This window comes from Bactrocera tryoni, chromosome 4 (genome assembly GCF_016617805.1).
Source record: "Bactrocera tryoni isolate S06 chromosome 4, CSIRO_BtryS06_freeze2, whole genome shotgun sequence".
In the NCBI taxonomy this organism is placed as follows: Eukaryota; Metazoa; Arthropoda; class Insecta; order Diptera; family Tephritidae; genus Bactrocera; species Bactrocera tryoni.
This window is the reverse complement of record NC_052502.1, coordinates 54,950,284-54,966,518: the sequence shown is the minus strand read 5'-3', so window position 1 is coordinate 54,966,518 and position 16,235 is coordinate 54,950,284. Positions and strand designations below refer to the sequence as shown.

At 37.2% G+C, this 16,235-nt stretch overlaps 4 protein-coding genes across 4 annotated transcripts; 3 read left to right on the top strand and 1 right to left on the bottom strand.

Annotated features, from left to right (window-relative positions):
- Positions 1 to 503: 503 nt before the first annotated feature.
- Positions 504 to 1,241, bottom strand: LOC120774765 (mediator of RNA polymerase II transcription subunit 10). Its single transcript, XM_040104525.1, has 3 exons — positions 1,047 to 1,241; positions 957 to 982; positions 504 to 897 (listed from the first exon to the last, which is right to left on the bottom strand). The coding sequence occupies exons 1-3, from the start codon at positions 1,140 to 1,142 to the stop codon at positions 621 to 623; spliced, it is 399 nt and encodes a 132-aa protein (XP_039960459.1). The 5' UTR covers positions 1,143 to 1,241; the 3' UTR covers positions 504 to 620.
- Positions 1,242 to 2,152: 911 nt separating this feature from the next.
- LOC120776072 (epimerase family protein SDR39U1) lies at positions 2,153 to 3,699 on the top strand. The gene is made up of 4 exons (XM_040106542.1): positions 2,153 to 2,266; positions 2,325 to 2,770; positions 2,853 to 3,086; positions 3,201 to 3,699. The coding sequence occupies exons 1-4, from the start codon at positions 2,245 to 2,247 to the stop codon at positions 3,396 to 3,398; spliced, it is 900 nt and encodes a 299-aa protein (XP_039962476.1). The 5' UTR covers positions 2,153 to 2,244; the 3' UTR covers positions 3,399 to 3,699.
- On the top strand, positions 3,460 to 4,731 carry LOC120776073 (transmembrane emp24 domain-containing protein 7). The gene is made up of 2 exons (XM_040106543.1): positions 3,460 to 3,726; positions 3,784 to 4,731. The coding sequence occupies exon 2, from the start codon at positions 3,887 to 3,889 to the stop codon at positions 4,547 to 4,549; it is 663 nt and encodes a 220-aa protein (XP_039962477.1). The 5' UTR covers positions 3,460 to 3,726; positions 3,784 to 3,886; the 3' UTR covers positions 4,550 to 4,731.
- Positions 4,732 to 5,683: 952 nt separating this feature from the next.
- On the top strand, positions 5,684 to 7,811 carry LOC120774608 (mitochondrial cardiolipin hydrolase). Its single transcript, XM_040104335.1, has 3 exons — positions 5,684 to 6,209; positions 7,467 to 7,633; positions 7,695 to 7,811. Exons 1-3 carry the CDS (start codon positions 5,684 to 5,686, stop codon positions 7,809 to 7,811), a joined length of 810 nt encoding a protein of 269 aa, XP_039960269.1.
- Positions 7,812 to 16,235: the final 8,424 nt, after the last annotated feature.

Sequence of the window (16,235 nt, the reverse complement as noted above, 5' to 3'; positions counted from 1 at the left end):
GGGATCTACGTAACCGGTAGCGGTCCGAATTTTTAAACTGCCAGGACTGTCAATTCTGCAGCATATCTCCAGAACTTCTTCAGAGAAATTTATTTACAAATTACCGAATGTTGAGTTCAGACTCTAGTAACTTAAACAAATAAATCAGCATAATGCAAAATTTTGAAAAGAAATTTCGAATCTTCTATTCATTGAAGAGGTAGTAAAAAAACCACTGTCCCTTCTTCTTTAGAAGAGAGGGTCATGTGTAGAAGTTCACGAAAGTGAGGAAAGTTAACTGAGCGCCATTCACTCGGGAGTGGGCAGAAACGATTCTTTACAAATGGTTCAAACAGCTTCCGACTTCCGGTCTTAGACTAAGTATTCTCTGGGTAGCCAAAGAACACCCGTTTGAAGGCGAGGTAAAGTGAGAAGGCGAACCAACACTCCCTAGGGTTGTGTGCTAGATTTGGCATCCGCCACGCAAAAAACGCCCCCAATGAAAAGGTAACAAAAGCCTCGGATTTGTATGCTAGGATTTATTAAAATACTATATCTAAATGTACACACATTTTTTGTTTAACTTATACAAAAATTACAAAGTCGTACGAAGATAACGCCTTCATATGCACTTAATACACTTAAATAGAATCCGGGCGGTATGCACGATACATATTCATTTCATTCGGAAACGTTTTGAATAACTCTAATAGCATATTGGCCTTAAATTTGCGATAAGCATCAATTTTGCCTTTAACTTCCTCGTTCTTAGCCAATGCTTTTTCAACGCAATCTTTTGTATATAATTGAGGATTCTTGTCTTGGTCAATGTAGTCGAATACTTCGAATGGGACGAAAACATCTTGTACTTGGTTTTTGAGCTTATCGATTTCCTGCAGACCAGTCACTAGACCTTGACTATAGGGAAAAAAAACGTTTACATACAATAGATGGCAAGAACAATCAAAATAACTTACATCTTTTGGTTCAGCACATTCTGACCCTACACAAACGTAAAAATTGTTGAATATAGCGGATATGGTAGAAATGTGTAATCTTTCACGTACCTGTGGCTGGAAGTCGCTGACAATAATTCGTATCTGGCGGACATTTTCAATAAACATCTCCAACTGGGTTTCAAGATTTTCTAGCGGAGCAGACATTTCACAACAGGAACAAAGTGTTTAGCAATTTAATATAAGAAGAAAATTAAAATTTAGATCACGAAATTGTAGTTTGACTTTTAGAAAAAAATATGAGATATGTTTGCGCCGAATTTAGGAATAAAGGAAATGCAAAAATATTTGACAGCTTAGTGGATAAGTTGCCGTATGGAATTCATTACTCAAGGTTGCCGTATGTTAACATGCAAAATAAATTTCATTGAGAATTACTAAATGTATTATTTGTTAATAACGTTAATAGCGGGATTCTGTAACTAGTCTCTAGTCTCTATTTGAGACATTTTGGATTAAAACCTCAATTTGTGACTAGTTACTATTCACTAAACAGTCTCTAGCGTTAGTCTCAAAATATTGACTCAAACTTGAGACCTGGTAATTAGCAGGTCACAAAACCAAAAAGAACTTTTGTCTGCCATTTTGAATATAGTACTGAATAGAGATCATCACAGATATTAGTCGATTGTAGTTATTTTCTATTTTGTAAGCAACTCAAACACGAAAAGGTTAAAAATAAATCAATTTAACATAAATTTCGTAAATATTATGAAACAAAGTCAACATATACTTTTACTTTTATTGATAATTATGTTTTTTGACTATGTTATAGAAAATTTAATATTTGTTATCGACATATTTATTTTCATTCAAGTTTAAAAACATCTCTGAATAATGAAATGTAATAAATTTTGTGACTGTCACTTACAGAATAGCAAAATCGTCTCAAGTCTCAAAAATTGTCTCTAACTCAAAATCTCAAATTTAGAGACTTGAGACAGTATCGCAGTACAGAATCGCACGGTAAATAAATCTATTTGATTTCTATTGAAATATATTATGCATACCAATAAAATAAAATAACATTTCAACGCTTTCAACAGCATATAATCATGAAGTTATGAAAAATGTGCCGTATGGCCTCCATTAAAGTAATTCCCGTACTTTCGTCGAGATGCACTCAGTGCAATTATTGGCCGTTTTGTTTTGCTCACAACATTCGCTTACGGCACTGAAATTTTTTCAGTCTTATGTGAGTTTCGTAAATTTACGTAAATTGTAGAATAAAATCGAAATAGAGTAAATTATGTCGCGACACGCATTAATCGGTTTGTAGTAACAAAAAATGTTAGATTTTCAGTTTATAACTAAGGACACATTATTTAGGCGGAGGAACGGGATTCATTGGTAAAGGTTTAAACAAACATTTGATCAAAAATGGGTATGATGTCACTGTAATATCCCGAATGCCTGGGCTAAAGCGCATAACCTGGCTGGAACTAGAGCGGAACGGAATACCAAATGGTATTACAGCTGTTGTCAATTTGGCAGGACAAAATGTCTTAGATCCAAGCCGACGCTGGACAGATGGCTTTAAGCAAAATGTGTGGACTTCTCGTGTTAACACAAGTGCAGCATTAGTGAAAGCTATTGCAGATGCACCACAAGTGAAAGCTTTTGTTAATGTATCAGGAGTAAGTCACTATAAACCTGATGACAAGCATATTTATACTGAGAGCGATCCAGTGGAAGGATTTGATTTTATGTCGAAATTATGTTTAGAGTGGGAGAAAGCCGCAACATTACCAGAGAATGTTAAGCACTGCAGGGGCGTGAGTATTAATAATAATGTTTCAAGAAATTGACTTAATGTTATGAACAAAGTTCAATTAAAAATGTTTGTAATTCTTGTAGGTTAAAATACGCACTGGGGTTGTCATAGGACGAACAGGTGGGATGATTCAGAATATCTGGCTTCCTTTCCAATTGGGTTTAGGCGGTCCTCTAGGCAGTGGAAAACAAATTCTGCCTTGGATTCATTTATATGATTTATGCCAACTAGTACAAAACAGTATCGAAAATGAGAAAATAGAGGGAGTAATAAACGGTGTGGCACCGGAAATTGTAACTAATGGCGAATTCTCGAAGGTAAGAAAAGGTTCTTTAAAAAGTATATAAAACAAAAACAAAAGATAAAGCTTAAAAGAACATTATTTACACTACTAAGATTTCATATTTTATTTTATCTTTTTATGTCCTTAGGCCTTTGCTTCTGCTCTACGACGTCCTTGTCTATTCGCGGTACCAGAGTTTGTAGTACAAGCGCTTTTTGGCAAAGACCGTTCTGCATTACTTCTATCCGGTGCTAAGGTTCAACCGAAAAGAACCCTGGAAAGTGGTTTTAAATTTAAGTATCCCACAGCGAGGGAAGCGTGTTTGGAAGTTGTTCAGAAATATTAAATTTCATTAGAAAATACTTAAACCGCACATACATATGTATATATATAGATAAAATTTATTATTCGATTTGTTTGTTAAAAAGCAGAAATCGGAAAATAGTTAGTCGGTACTTAATGACTAAAAAAAAATTTGGAATCTCTACTTGCCTGGTAACGCTGTGAATAATTCTGACACGTCAGTTGTCAGCTGTCAATTTAAGCAGAATTTTCTATCGTTTGTACAACTAGAAAAGTTAAACGTAAAAGCAAACAAATCTTGTTATTCGATATTAGTTTATAATAAACCAAAGATAGTACTTTAATTTCCATTTTTGTCGTTTCTTCTACCAGTAAGACAGTTATAGTAATTATAATTCGTACAAGTTGAAATTTCTTCTGTTTTTTAGGTGCAGCTCTTGCTCCTGACACATTGCGTGGCACCGCATTGAAATCGTCGTTTTTATCAAAACTTTTGCGCTAACGCTTCAGAGTAACAGCTTTTACAAAAAAATGCTATCGCCAACGATAAAATGTAGATATGTCATTGCTTATTTGGCACTTATGCTTTGTGTTGCGTGCCGTACAGGAGAGGCGGTGGAATTTACATTTGATTTAGCGGACAATTCTGAAGATTGCTTCTTCGAAGAGGTGCGTCGCAATACCACCTGTTATCTTGAGTTTCAAGTATCCGCTGGAGGTCAGTTGGATGTCGATGTAACTTTGACAAATCCTCATGGCAAAGTAATATACGAGCAACAGCGTGCGACGTTCGATAGTCATCAATTTACCGCTGAGGCAACTGGTGTCTACAAAGTTTGTTTTAGCAATCAATTTTCATCATTTTCACATAAAATTGTGTATGTTGACTTCCAAGTGGGAGACGAGCCAGCATTGCCTGGTATCGACGAACATGCCACTGTCCTTACTCAAATGGAAACATCCTCACAGTCGATACACAAAAGCCTCAATGATATACTTGATGCTCAAACACATCATCGTTTAAGTGAATCGAAGGGACGCAAAAGGGCGGAAGATTTAAACGAAGCCGTGATGATGTGGTCCGGTCTTGAGACGTGTATTGTCTTAGTCATTGGCTTTGGCCAGATTTTAATTCTGCGTAACTTTTTCTCAAACCGCAAGACAGGTGAAGTTCGTTATAATCAGTTACGGTAGAGAACTTAGTAATGTATCTCTAGAAACGAAAAAAGGACGAATCGAACGGTATCCATATATAATAGTAGAAAGAGATAACAGATGGAGAATTGATTATCAAAATGAATTAAAGTTTTGCTTACGCTTATAAGTTTGGTTTACTACTTTCAATATATAAACATAGATAATTATCTAAAACAGTATATGTTTTGTTTAATTTAAATAAATAAACAATTTCACAATCTCCGTAAAATTACAATTTATCCCCTCAAGATAAACTGTTTTTTTTCGTATGTTTTGTTCAACATATTAAGATAAGCAATTTTCGAATAACTGGAATATGAATCAAAGCCAAAACAGTATTTGCTTGCCGGGCCTGGTATATTGTTATAATTCCTATCCCTGCATCTTTAATTATTACAACAACAATTACAACAATTTCCAATTAGAATTATTTGCGACCTTGTACCAATTGTGCGAATAATAAATCAATATAAATGTAAAAGTTGGCAACACTACTCACCTTAACACAGCTGATTTGCCTGTCAGCAATTTGCCTTCACGACACGTGCATTTTTGACCGCTGCATCTCGCGAACCTATATTTTTTTGCAACTGACATCATTTCCGTTTAGCTGCAATTGTAAGTTTTTGAAGATAACAATAAATAAATTTATTTAAATGTGTTATAAACTACAATAAATATACTAAAAAGTGGTGTTAATCATTTGAAACAAAAGCTTTTGCACTGTTCGACTGACACCGGCTAGTGCATGCATGTTGATTGCTTCGGTTTGCAATTGGCCAATTTTAAATGCTGAAATTTATAGAGTTGTATTACAAGTGGTTATTCGTTTTCAAAATGTAAATCATTGCTGAAAGCAAGCAAAGCTAAATTAGTGAGTTTTTCGGTAATTTTTAATTTGTGTGTTACTTCAGTTTTGCATACAACAAATTTGTAGGTAATCAAATATCCCCACCCCTCCCTTTTGTAGCGCAACAAAATCCAACAAAAGCAGAGCAATTCAATTCTGTTATTTCATATTGTGTATGTGAGAGTTTTATTGAAAAGTATTAAGTGAAAAGTGCATTTAATAAATAAAATTGATAATATATTGTGCAAGTGAAATATCTTCGATATTGGTTTATTAAAAAAATGATGGAGAATCGGGTGTTGCGCTACACTTTTTATAGCCTGACTACGGGCATTTCGGTAGTGTTGTTGTCAGAAATCTTTTATCGTGGCTTTTTGTACGTGCGCGAACGTTTGTGGCGTCGCGATGCATCTGATGACGAAATAGCCGAAGTCATCTGGACGAATGAGCTGACACAAAGCTGCGCTGGTGGTCACACACTAAAATCATCAGCAGATCGTAAGAGCCCCACATACGAAAGTCCATCGAAGGGAATGATTGAAAATGGACATGTTACGAAATTACCAACTCCTAATGTGAGTCCTTCATGTCAGAATCGGTATTGTGCTGCCAATAATGTCGGTCGTTTAATAGCGTTAATTGATAAATCTAAATATACCATTGATCTAGCAATGTATACGTTTACATCCTATGATCTATCTCAAGCATTTATGCGTGCCATTCGCCGGGGAGTTTCAGTGCGCATAATAAGTGACAAAGAAATGGTATACTCCAGTGGATCTCAGATTATAACGCTAACGAAGGCAGGTTTGTAAAGTGTATTTCTAGTAATGTATACCTTTAAATCGTCATATGCTTTATATTCTACATATTAGTTATGGACGTGCAAAATTGCAAATCAGCTGATGATGTCATATATGTGTGTGCATTTGTACGAATGCAATCGTATGTACGCTGCGGCTTACACGAATACACATTTCGGACTATTTTATCGAAATATACGTACATTTGTACATTTGTACATATGCATATGTATACTTCCAAATGGTTCTAGACTTTAATTGGATTTTTGATGAATGTCCACATCGTATTTGTGTGGACTCAAATCACATATTTTTACAGGTATTTCATATCCCTTCATTGTGGAAACTTTCTGTATCCATGCAATTAATCACATTTTCTCTCTCCCCATCAAAAATAAGTTTGCACTTGCTATCTGGCAAACGGCACGACAAGTACAATAACAAATGCTATGGATTCGCGCAAACGTATTGATGTTCTTTGAGGCATCTCAGTTGCGTCGTAGGTACGGACGTTGTGGTCTTATTTCTTTAAGCAAACGATTGAACCACGTGCATCTCGTGGTAAAATATTCGCTCGCATAAAGCAGCCACGTTTTCATGCATTACTGCATTTGATTTGTCGCTTTTGTAAATTGCTAATTTATACAAATTTATTAATTTTGCCCTTTCAAGAAGATTTTTGCAATATTGCGGCAATGCCTTGTTGCTAAGTGCAGAAATCCTATTGTGCAACCGAAATCTAACTGCTCTAATTACGAGTAACAGGTGGTTGTTCGCATAAGTGGAGGCATTTGAGTTAGTGATAGTGTCCTTCTAATTGGAAAAATACTTTATTTTTATAATTGAAAATTAAAAATTTTTAAATTTGTATAAAACAGTAAAATTGGTCTTGGTTCTTTGATAGAATCGGTGGCAGTTTTTACATTTAGCACTGCTTTGCCAACTCGGCAAAAGTAAAGTAAAAAACAGTGCATACTTTTAGGGTTTATATAGGAAACGGAAACTGTGTTAGCTGAGTTTAGTTATAATAACTTCGTATGTCGATAAGGAAGTGCGGCTCACTAAAAAAACAATTATTTTAATTTGGCGACTTTTAATTTGACAATACTTTTCTCAGGAGTGGATTATGTAACATTGATCTAATTTTAAATATAAATATGTTTTCAAAAATTAATCTGTTGACACCTTATATGCCTTTATAAATTTTTTTTTAATTATTTAATCTAAATTAATTTAATATTTCATACTAATCTACTTTTAGGCGTGGCGGTGCGGTGTCCAATGACCACAATGCTAATGCATCATAAATTTTGCCTGCTAGACGGACCGAAACGTGCGCGTTCGGTTTTGGGCAATGTCGGCAAAACAGATGATTTGCGTAATGTAAAGGGGGTTCTTATGTCCGGCTCACTCAATTGGACCATGCAGGTAAATATAAGGTTATTGAAAGACAGAATATTTGACTAATTATTTCGTAATGATTTTTCAGGGTTTTGGTGGCAATTGGGAGAATATTGTAATCAGTTCCAATAAAGAGTTGTTGGAACATTTCGAAGATGAATTTCAACGAATGTGGTTAGCATTCGCTCCACGTTTGAGTTCGTAAACATCGAATGTGAAAGGTAAGTAGGCAAATAAAGATTATAATATACAATTGGCTTCCTCGTTTAGTCACTTGAACAGACATTTCCTATTGCCGTTAATTATACACTTTATTGTACTTTGTCCACAATGCGTTTATTTTTCTCGGTATATATGGTTACATTCAAGTAATGTGGGGTTAGGATGTTTGATTGTATGTAGTTTTTGGAAATAGGATCTGAATATTTGTATGCACTTCCTTCATAAATATTTGACAGATCTACGGACTCGTTGTTGTTGCTGTTGTAACGGTAACCTTTTCCTCGTTAGGATGGTAAGGTTCAGATAAGATGCCATCGAGATCATCCAACGATAGGTCCAAGAAACGTGTTGTTCCGAAAGGTACGGACTATAGGGAGTGTCAGATGTGTAAGGTGCTACAGTATCCAGAACGAAACTGCGCTAGGGCCATGTTGGGAAATAGCGCAGACCCTATAAAATATGCATGCATACATACATATGTATATGTTTTAAAGATCAACGTGGCGAGCTGAATCGATTCAACAATATTCGTCTATCCATCTTACCGTCTGTCTGTATATACGCAAACTAGTCTCTCAGTTTTCGAGATATTGATCTGTCGTAGGAACGGTCAGAATCGCCGATTTCGAACGATTTTAGCATACAGTTTCCATACAATCTGGTCAATCAAAACCAAATTCTTGTATGGAAACTTTTTATTTTGTGAAGAGCATTTTAGCTTCGGTGTCAGAGAACATTTTTTCTTATTTATTCCTTCTAACATATTCTTCTAACGCATTCAAGCCTATATTTTTCTAAATAGTTGTCCATACCACTAATGTTATTTTAAAAATTTCCTACTTCATTCACCCGCAGATTTGTCGCTAAAATAATTATTTATTTAAAAGGAACGATTTATCAATATCGTTTTACATTTTTTTTGATTCTTTTTAATTGTCATTTTAAAGTGACAAATCCGCTTGCTGCTTTCACATTACATTGTTGTTTTAGAGATTTTCTTAAATTGTCACATGTTGCGACCACTCCTGTGTACGCGGCCACTTTGTTTGTGTTTTCCTGTAAATCTCTCATCAGTAGGGGGTCGCTCTTTTCATTTCGGGAATGCATACAGTTAATACATACTTAACATGCACGAGTTGTTTTAAGTGGTATTTGATATAAAAAAAAATAAATACAAATACACACATACATACAAACACACATAAATGCATTCATACATGTATGCATACATATGTACATATCTACATACATACAATTTCTAGGTAGCACCAGCTCAGGCAGCCGAAAACGTTCGAACTCATTGATTTTAAGGAAGTGAATGGTCACAATGTGCTTGTGATTACTGCCTTCATCCCCCTTTTCCTTGTCTTCCATGTGTTTTAGCGAGGCGTGGAGGCCGAGTGTGACATTTCAGCGGCATCTATAAGTATATTTCTAGTTTTTTTAATTACAAGTTACAAGAATTTTTTAAATTAAGTTTCAAATGGTGAATGTAAATTAGCGTTTTCGTTGTTTATACCTTCCCCAGGTGTGAAAACCGTTATTAAAACCGTTGTTAAGTAATGCTAATACCCACTTCCAAGGTTTCGGTGAAAAAGTTTGAAAAGACTCGTCATATCCAACAATCTACTTAAAAACCGGCAAAGCGCCTGGTCTACAGAGTCATACAGCACAGTTTGTGGTCCTTTTCTTCATGCGACAATACTCAAACTGTTACACTTCATTTAGCAATGACATATTAATTAGGCATTTATGAGAAAACTGTTGTAATAAATTTACTCACAACTGATACTACATACATATATGTATGTATACGTGTATACCTACAGTACATATGCACGCCTTTGCGGCCATAAAAACCGTTGATTGTCATATATTTTTGGTATAGTTTGGCTGTTAGTGTGTGTGTATATATGTATTTCCTCTTTCCAGTGGTAGCTAATTATCGTACATAAAATTCAAAATTCTTTCATAGTTTCTTCTGTTTGCTTATATTGATTTTAATTGCTGTTTGATGCTACAAACAATTTGCCCTTCACTAAGTATCGTTTATTTCCACATAATAGGTATTTATGAACCACTTATTATATAAAATATACATACATATGTACATAGCTATGTACATATGCATGTATATTTGTGTAGTTTTTTCTCCAGCTTGCAAGTTTTCATGACTCGCTTTCTTTTGCTTATCCCTGTTGTTGCTTCGATGTCTAATTATTGCATTATTCCGTACAATTGTTCATGTTCGTTTTTTATTGCAAAGTTTTTATTCGCTTTTCGCAATAGTTTGTTTTGCTTCGTGTTTTGCAACAATATTTTGAGCTCTGCTGTGGTTGTTGTTAGCGTGTTTGTCTTGCTATTAATCCATTTAATTGCAACAATGTTGAACTGCGCCAGAGTGTTTTTTGTAATTATCGGATCATCTACCTATCTATTCTATGGTAATGCCATATGGAGGCAATTATAACCTACCAAAGTGTTTCTGTAATATCATTGAATATACCATTCATGTGATGATAACATATTTTTTATATTATAGCTGGTAGTGATTTATTAACAGTAATCCCAGAGATGTTTTGATAACCATCTTATTAATCAATAGTTTGCGACCAGCCATCGAAAGAAGCTTTTGTAGGAGTTACTTGTTTAAGGTGCTCATAATCCGATAGAATTGTGCTGGCAACTCTTGTAGAAATAGAGTTGTTTTTTGCTGAGCCAGAGCAGTCTCTTCTGGCGAAAACATATGTAGTTAATTTCTGACATTTCTTTAAAAAATGTATGGCTAGTGCATGTGACCATGACAGTGTGGTCTTTGCAATTAGGAAAATGTAGTAATAAAACAAGAATAATAACAACTTCCAATTAAGACGACCATTTCGGGCCTCCACGACAGTCAGATCTACCTAAACGAAATGAACGGGGATTTTTATTCCGGCGATTGATAAATAGAAAATAATTGAAGTTTTGCAGTTTGAACTATGGCCTATTGTGCCCTCTCCAATACCACATATAGTCATAAAAGTCCAGCGCTCCGATCAATTTCAAGGTTGTAATCTACCAGTAGTAGCTTGACGTGGCGCATTCCTGCTATCGACAGTGTCGTTCTCTCCACACACTCTCTTCCTACAACTCCTTTATGGTGTATGGACATACCGCAATACATCTTTCTGATCCCATCATCCTGTAAGCTGCCGCAGAGCGGATTAGTTCGTCGGGAGCTCATCGCCGGCTACCCTGCTTTGCCCGTTAGCCAGATTAGGTGTACACGGTTGCAAACTGATAGATGGTTCAGCCTTCCTATACACTCCTCCACTAATAGCGATTTGACCTCATAAGCTGAGATTACTTTTAGTTCCGCTTGAGTATAGCGATACGCTGGTATTCCGGCGATGCAGTGTCGACTTGAAATCATTTCTCAAAATATGAAAGAAAGCTCGAAGTTACAACTATAATGCTTTTCGAATAGTTGTTATTCTAATATAATTCCAAACGAAATACTGAAAGAGTGTTAGTGACAAGTATTTCAGCTCAGAATTTAATGAGAATGGTGAACAATACTGAAAATATGTCGGAGCACAGATTCTTGGCAAAGAAATATAAATAAGTTATCGCGAGTCCCGCGATTTGAATAGGTACGTTCTTCTTCTTCTTCTAATCTACTTTATATATATTTACAAGGTGTGTTCCAAAGTAAACAGCACTCTTTGAGTCTAGCGCCCCTGGCGGCGCCATCTATATGTCGACTGGTGCGTTAGAATCTGCTATCTTTATCGATTATCCAGTGAGAATTTCATGACATAAAACTTTTACCGAAACGTTTCAATTGATGAAACAAGTTTATGACGATGATTGCCTATCCCGTAGCAGAGTGCACGATTGGTTTCAACGTTTCCAAAGGGGTCGTGAGGATATAAATGACCATCAACATGTGGGCCAATCAAAATCCGGGATCACCGGAAATTCCATCGAAACTGTGCGTGAATTCACCACAGATCAGCTGAAATCATCATTGAAATTCATGAAAATGGAATTGAACATATCCAAAACATCGATTTAGCGTATTTTGACAGAACATTTGGGCTTACGAAAGATGTGTGCACGGTTTGTCCCGCACAAATTGACTGACGACCAAAAATTGCTCAGTATCTAACATTCGATCGACGCTTCTGACCGATTATTTGACCAAAAATCACATTTTAACCATTAAACACTCCCCGTATTCACCTGATATGGCACCGTGCGACTTCTTCCTTTTCGGAAAAATGCCCATGAAAGGAAAGCGTTAAAAAAGCATCGGCATACTGGCGGCCATACAAAAAAAAAAAAAAGCTGCATTGAAGCAAAAGGAGACTATTTTGAATAAAATAAATTGATTTTGCCGAAAAAACCATTTGTTCTGTTTTTTTTTTTTAAGTCCTGTTTACTTTGGAACACACCTTGTATATAGCGAGCCGCTTGTTTCAAGACAGACGCCCGCTCGCAGCCAAACCTCTGGTGAACAGACGCTGCTTCCTTTCTTTTAGCCGTGACCCCAGGCGCCACTCGGTTTTGCTCCCGCATCCTTCACAAGTGTAACTCACGTTTCCAGGATCGTGCGTTTTAACATCACTGAATTATTCTACTTTGGATTATGTGAAGTCGCTTTTCTACCTAAATAAGCTCACGACGATTGACACCTTGAAAGATAATATTCGGCCCGTTATTGTTGGGTTCAACTATGATAACACAGATTATGCCGCATTTTGGAAAGTAAGATTTATTTAGTTAAAATAAATATGTATATTGAGGGGTAGGTTATGGTCCATCTGTAATATCACTCCCATTTACGCCACTCACAGGATCTTGAAATTCACGCTTCAATGCGCAATATATGGTGCATACTTACTTATCTACGAAGTTAAGGATCCTTCTCGTCTTATTTTATTCCGGCCGCGATCCCTTTTCTCTCACAATGTGAATACCCACACGAATTTGCTGCAGGCATGTTTGCATGGTGAGCACATGCAACACGTGGCAAATGAGCAATAATAATTCGCAAACAAACACATTTTGATTGCGCCAATGAACTGTTAACCAGTTACATCGCATACAATATTAGGGTGCACATATCTATACATACCTACTTACAATGGCACTTCGGGTATTTAATGAGTATGAATGATACACGACGCAAGCGCAGGGATACACACATCCAACATAGAAATTAAGAAAATATAGAGGGGAGCTGGCCGCATCACCAAGTCTTACACAATCGCCTTTGGGCAATTTTGCTACCGATCTCGATATCTGGTGGTGGTCGATCCTGCTGGTGGAGTGGTGTTTTCGGCCTATACAAACGTGCTAACGGGAAACGTGTTTCAGCATGCGATGCCATGCCGTGCCACACTTAAATGAGACGCAGCTGTAGAAAGAAACTGTTGCACAAAAGAAGCTGTTGCTTGCAAATTCTACGACAAAACAACCACAACCACCACCACGAACGAAGACAACGCCAGACAAGATGCGGCTATTGTGGAGGACAGACCGACCAGTAACAGTTGTAGTCACAGCGGCTGCCACTTAATGCGACAGATGTTCACCGAAAGACGCTCGGTCACTGCCATGCTATGGGTATTTCATAAAGTGGAGTAATTGCAATCACACTGTAGGGGGGTTTGAGGCGGGAACGTGGTAATTTGTAGCAAAAGCAAAACTGCTAGCGCAATTGTAGTAGAATGCTTGTTGCTTTGCCATATGTACATACGTGTATGTACCTAGTAGTGAGGCAGTGGTGGTAAGGAACCAGTAAGTTCCTTAAGTTAGCCATTCCTCTGCATTGAAGTTATACTCATATGTATTGGTATGCGCAAGCGCATAGTAACTCGTAAAATAGGAAGCAATAATATACGTATGAACGAGGGCGGTCCGTTAAGTACTTAGTATCACAGCCTGCAGATGTCCAGACGCTGAACCCAATTTTCGACGGTTTCAAGCATAAATCGGCCGATATTGTTGCAATTTCACTTGGCAATTTCGCTGGCTTGTTGGCATAGACCATATACTTGACGTAGCCCCACAGGAAATAGTCTAACGGCGAGGGGGCCATCAAACTTGGCTTTCAATAAACCGATTGTGAAATTCACTGCAGGGCTTGTGGCGCCGCCCTGTTAAAACCACATATTGTCCAAGTTCATACCATCCAATTCGGGTCAAAAATCGGTATTATCATTAAGCGGTAGCCTTTGCCATTTACATTAACGTTCCGGTCTTGATCATCACGGAAGATGTACGACCCAATGACGCCGCCGGCCCATAAACCGCACCAAACCGTAATTTTTTCGGGATGCAATAGTGACTCATAGAGTACGTGTGGATTGCTGCCTGACCAATAACGCATATTTTGCTCATTGACGAAGCCATTCAGGCAGAAATTAGCCTCATCGCTGAAGATGATTTTTCGATGCAAATCTGGATCATTTTCAAGTTGTTGCTCAGCCGAATTCACGAACATACGACGATTCTGGTTTTCAAGCGGCTTCAGTTCTGGCGCCAATTTGATCTTGTAAGGATGTAGGCCAAGACCGTTTTGAAAAATTTTCCACAACGACGTCACAGAGATGCGCAAGGCATCATAACGACGTGTGAAAGATTGATTTGGGTCTTTCTGTGTCTGTGGATTCAAATTTTTCCACTAGACGCTCAATTGTTGTTCTGCCAGGACAATTATGACGACCATAAATTGGACGTAGCGCTCTTAAAGTTGAGGCCATTGCCTCCGAATTTCGGTAGTAAATTTTAATAATTTCGACTAGTTGTATCGTATCTTTTAATGATGAAAGGGCAAACCTTTCTGAAGAGAGATGTCAAAAGGACGTGAAAAAATATGCCGTCGTTTGCTGTCCCTATTGATCTACATTTCTAACTTCCCTATTGAAAACCCCGTTATTACCATCGTCTGCAAGATTCTCGTAGGCGGCTACTATCAAAATTTCATCCTAAGTGGACCGCATGGGGAACCGGTGTTGACCGTCGATTTCAGAAAAATGGAAGAAGATCATTATCGGTCGCATTATGACGACTCATTTCCTTCGATGGTGACGGTTAAAAATTAGTGTAGTGAGTTTTAACAAGGTACCAAGCTTAGATGTCCCGAAAATGGCTACCTCGAAGGATAACGTGACACGATCTGATATTGGCAGACCATCAACTGAAAGTATGCAAGACAGCAGAGACAGCAGACAAGACCAGGGTCATATCCAGCAAGTAATATTGACTAGGAAAAGGTTTTTGGCGCCTTGGCTGTCTCTTTTGTCCACTTCTGACATTCTACTAGGTGAGATCATGCGATCATTTTTCAGCATCGTTGCTTGACCGTCAATGGAATATCGATCAATCGGTATACACCAGAGGTACGTCTTTACCCGGTGAACATGCTCACTAAAGGAAAGGTGAGAAAGGCCAAATTGCACAAAAGCCACCGGATTTGACAAAGAAAAAAGTCGTTTTCTAGCATGAAATTGCAACCTATTTTCACCTCTATTGTCGCTTCGAAAAAATTGGTTGATTTCGACTACGAAGTGCCAGCTTATCGTCCAAATTCTCCAGATTTTACTATGTTTTTTTCCCAAAAAAAAAATCGATTGGCTCCAGAAAATGTATTTCCCGGACGAATTAAAAAAGTTTGTCGGTTGGCCGAGTGTATCGAGCTAAAATCTAAGAGCCATTGAGAAATACTTATATCGCAATTTTTCCAAAAATTTTCCTTTTTCCTTCTCAAACTGAGTATTTATTGAATCATCCTCGTATCACACATCCTCAAACATGTATTTGTTTTTGTTTTATTTTGAGTCTACCTTAGCTTTAACGTTGCTCTGCCGCCAGAGTAGAGTTATTGTTTTCCTCAAAAGTAATAACAACATTTTTGCAGCTTTCAATTTTCCTCCTCCAGCACTGCTATCCCATCTTTAAGAGCGATATATGCGACACATACTTATGTACATACATACGTATATGAGCATTTGTCGGTATGTGCGTTCGTAATTTTTGCACATGTCTACTTCGTGTCTGATTGCATTGATCCTTTTCACTTCCAGACGCCTTTGTTTTGCTGACTTGTTTTGCTTTTGCGTCTTATTTTCGGCGTACATATGTATGTATATATGTATTTATTTTTGCACATGCATATGTATGTCTAGTAGACCAGGGTTCGGTTGTCGCTCCGTGAGCGTAAGCATTTAAGGCTGTGTCCTGCTGTACCCTGTTGCTTCTGTAATCCTTGTTTGCTGTGTGTCATTGCCTTAGTCATTGTCGTTATGTACTTATGTTTGGGGATAGATGTATATGTGTGTACATGTTTGTATGTATGTATGTATATGTACGTTTGTCCTGAAATTCATTTTACTCGATTTTTAGCAGCTCCTTAGGA

What these genes read in the sequence shown, in the direction of transcription:
- LOC120774765 (XM_040104525.1), bottom strand. Translation starts at nt 1,142, where the DNA reads ATGTCTGCTCCGCTAGAAAATCTTGAAACCCAGTTGGAGATGTTTATT. An exon ending in TCAGCGACTTCCAGCCACAG is followed by an intron (nt 983 to 1,046) that starts GTACGTGAAAGA and finishes ACGTTTGTGTAG; the next exon opens with GGTCAGAATGTGCTGAACCA. An exon ending in AATGTGCTGAACCAAAAGAT is followed by an intron (nt 898 to 956) that starts GTAAGTTATTTT and finishes TTTTCCCTATAG; the next exon opens with TCAAGGTCTAGTGACTGGTC.
- LOC120776072 (XM_040106542.1), top strand. Translation starts at nt 2,245, where the DNA reads ATGTCGCGACACGCATTAATCG. An exon ending in GTCGCGACACGCATTAATCG is followed by an intron (nt 2,267 to 2,324) that starts GTTTGTAGTAAC and finishes CACATTATTTAG; the next exon opens with GCGGAGGAACGGGATTCATT. An exon ending in CTAATGGCGAATTCTCGAAG is followed by an intron (nt 3,087 to 3,200) that starts GTAAGAAAAGGT and finishes TTATGTCCTTAG; the next exon opens with GCCTTTGCTTCTGCTCTACG.
- LOC120776073 (XM_040106543.1), top strand. Translation starts at nt 3,887, where the DNA reads ATGCTATCGCCAACGATAAAATGTAGATATGTCATTGCTTATTTGGCA.
- LOC120774608 (XM_040104335.1), top strand. Translation starts at nt 5,684, where the DNA reads ATGATGGAGAATCGGGTGTTGCGCTACACTTTTTATAGCCTGACTACG. An exon ending in TATAACGCTAACGAAGGCAG is followed by an intron (nt 6,210 to 7,466) that starts GTTTGTAAAGTG and finishes ATCTACTTTTAG; the next exon opens with GCGTGGCGGTGCGGTGTCCA. An exon ending in CACTCAATTGGACCATGCAG is followed by an intron (nt 7,634 to 7,694) that starts GTAAATATAAGG and finishes ATGATTTTTCAG; the next exon opens with GGTTTTGGTGGCAATTGGGA.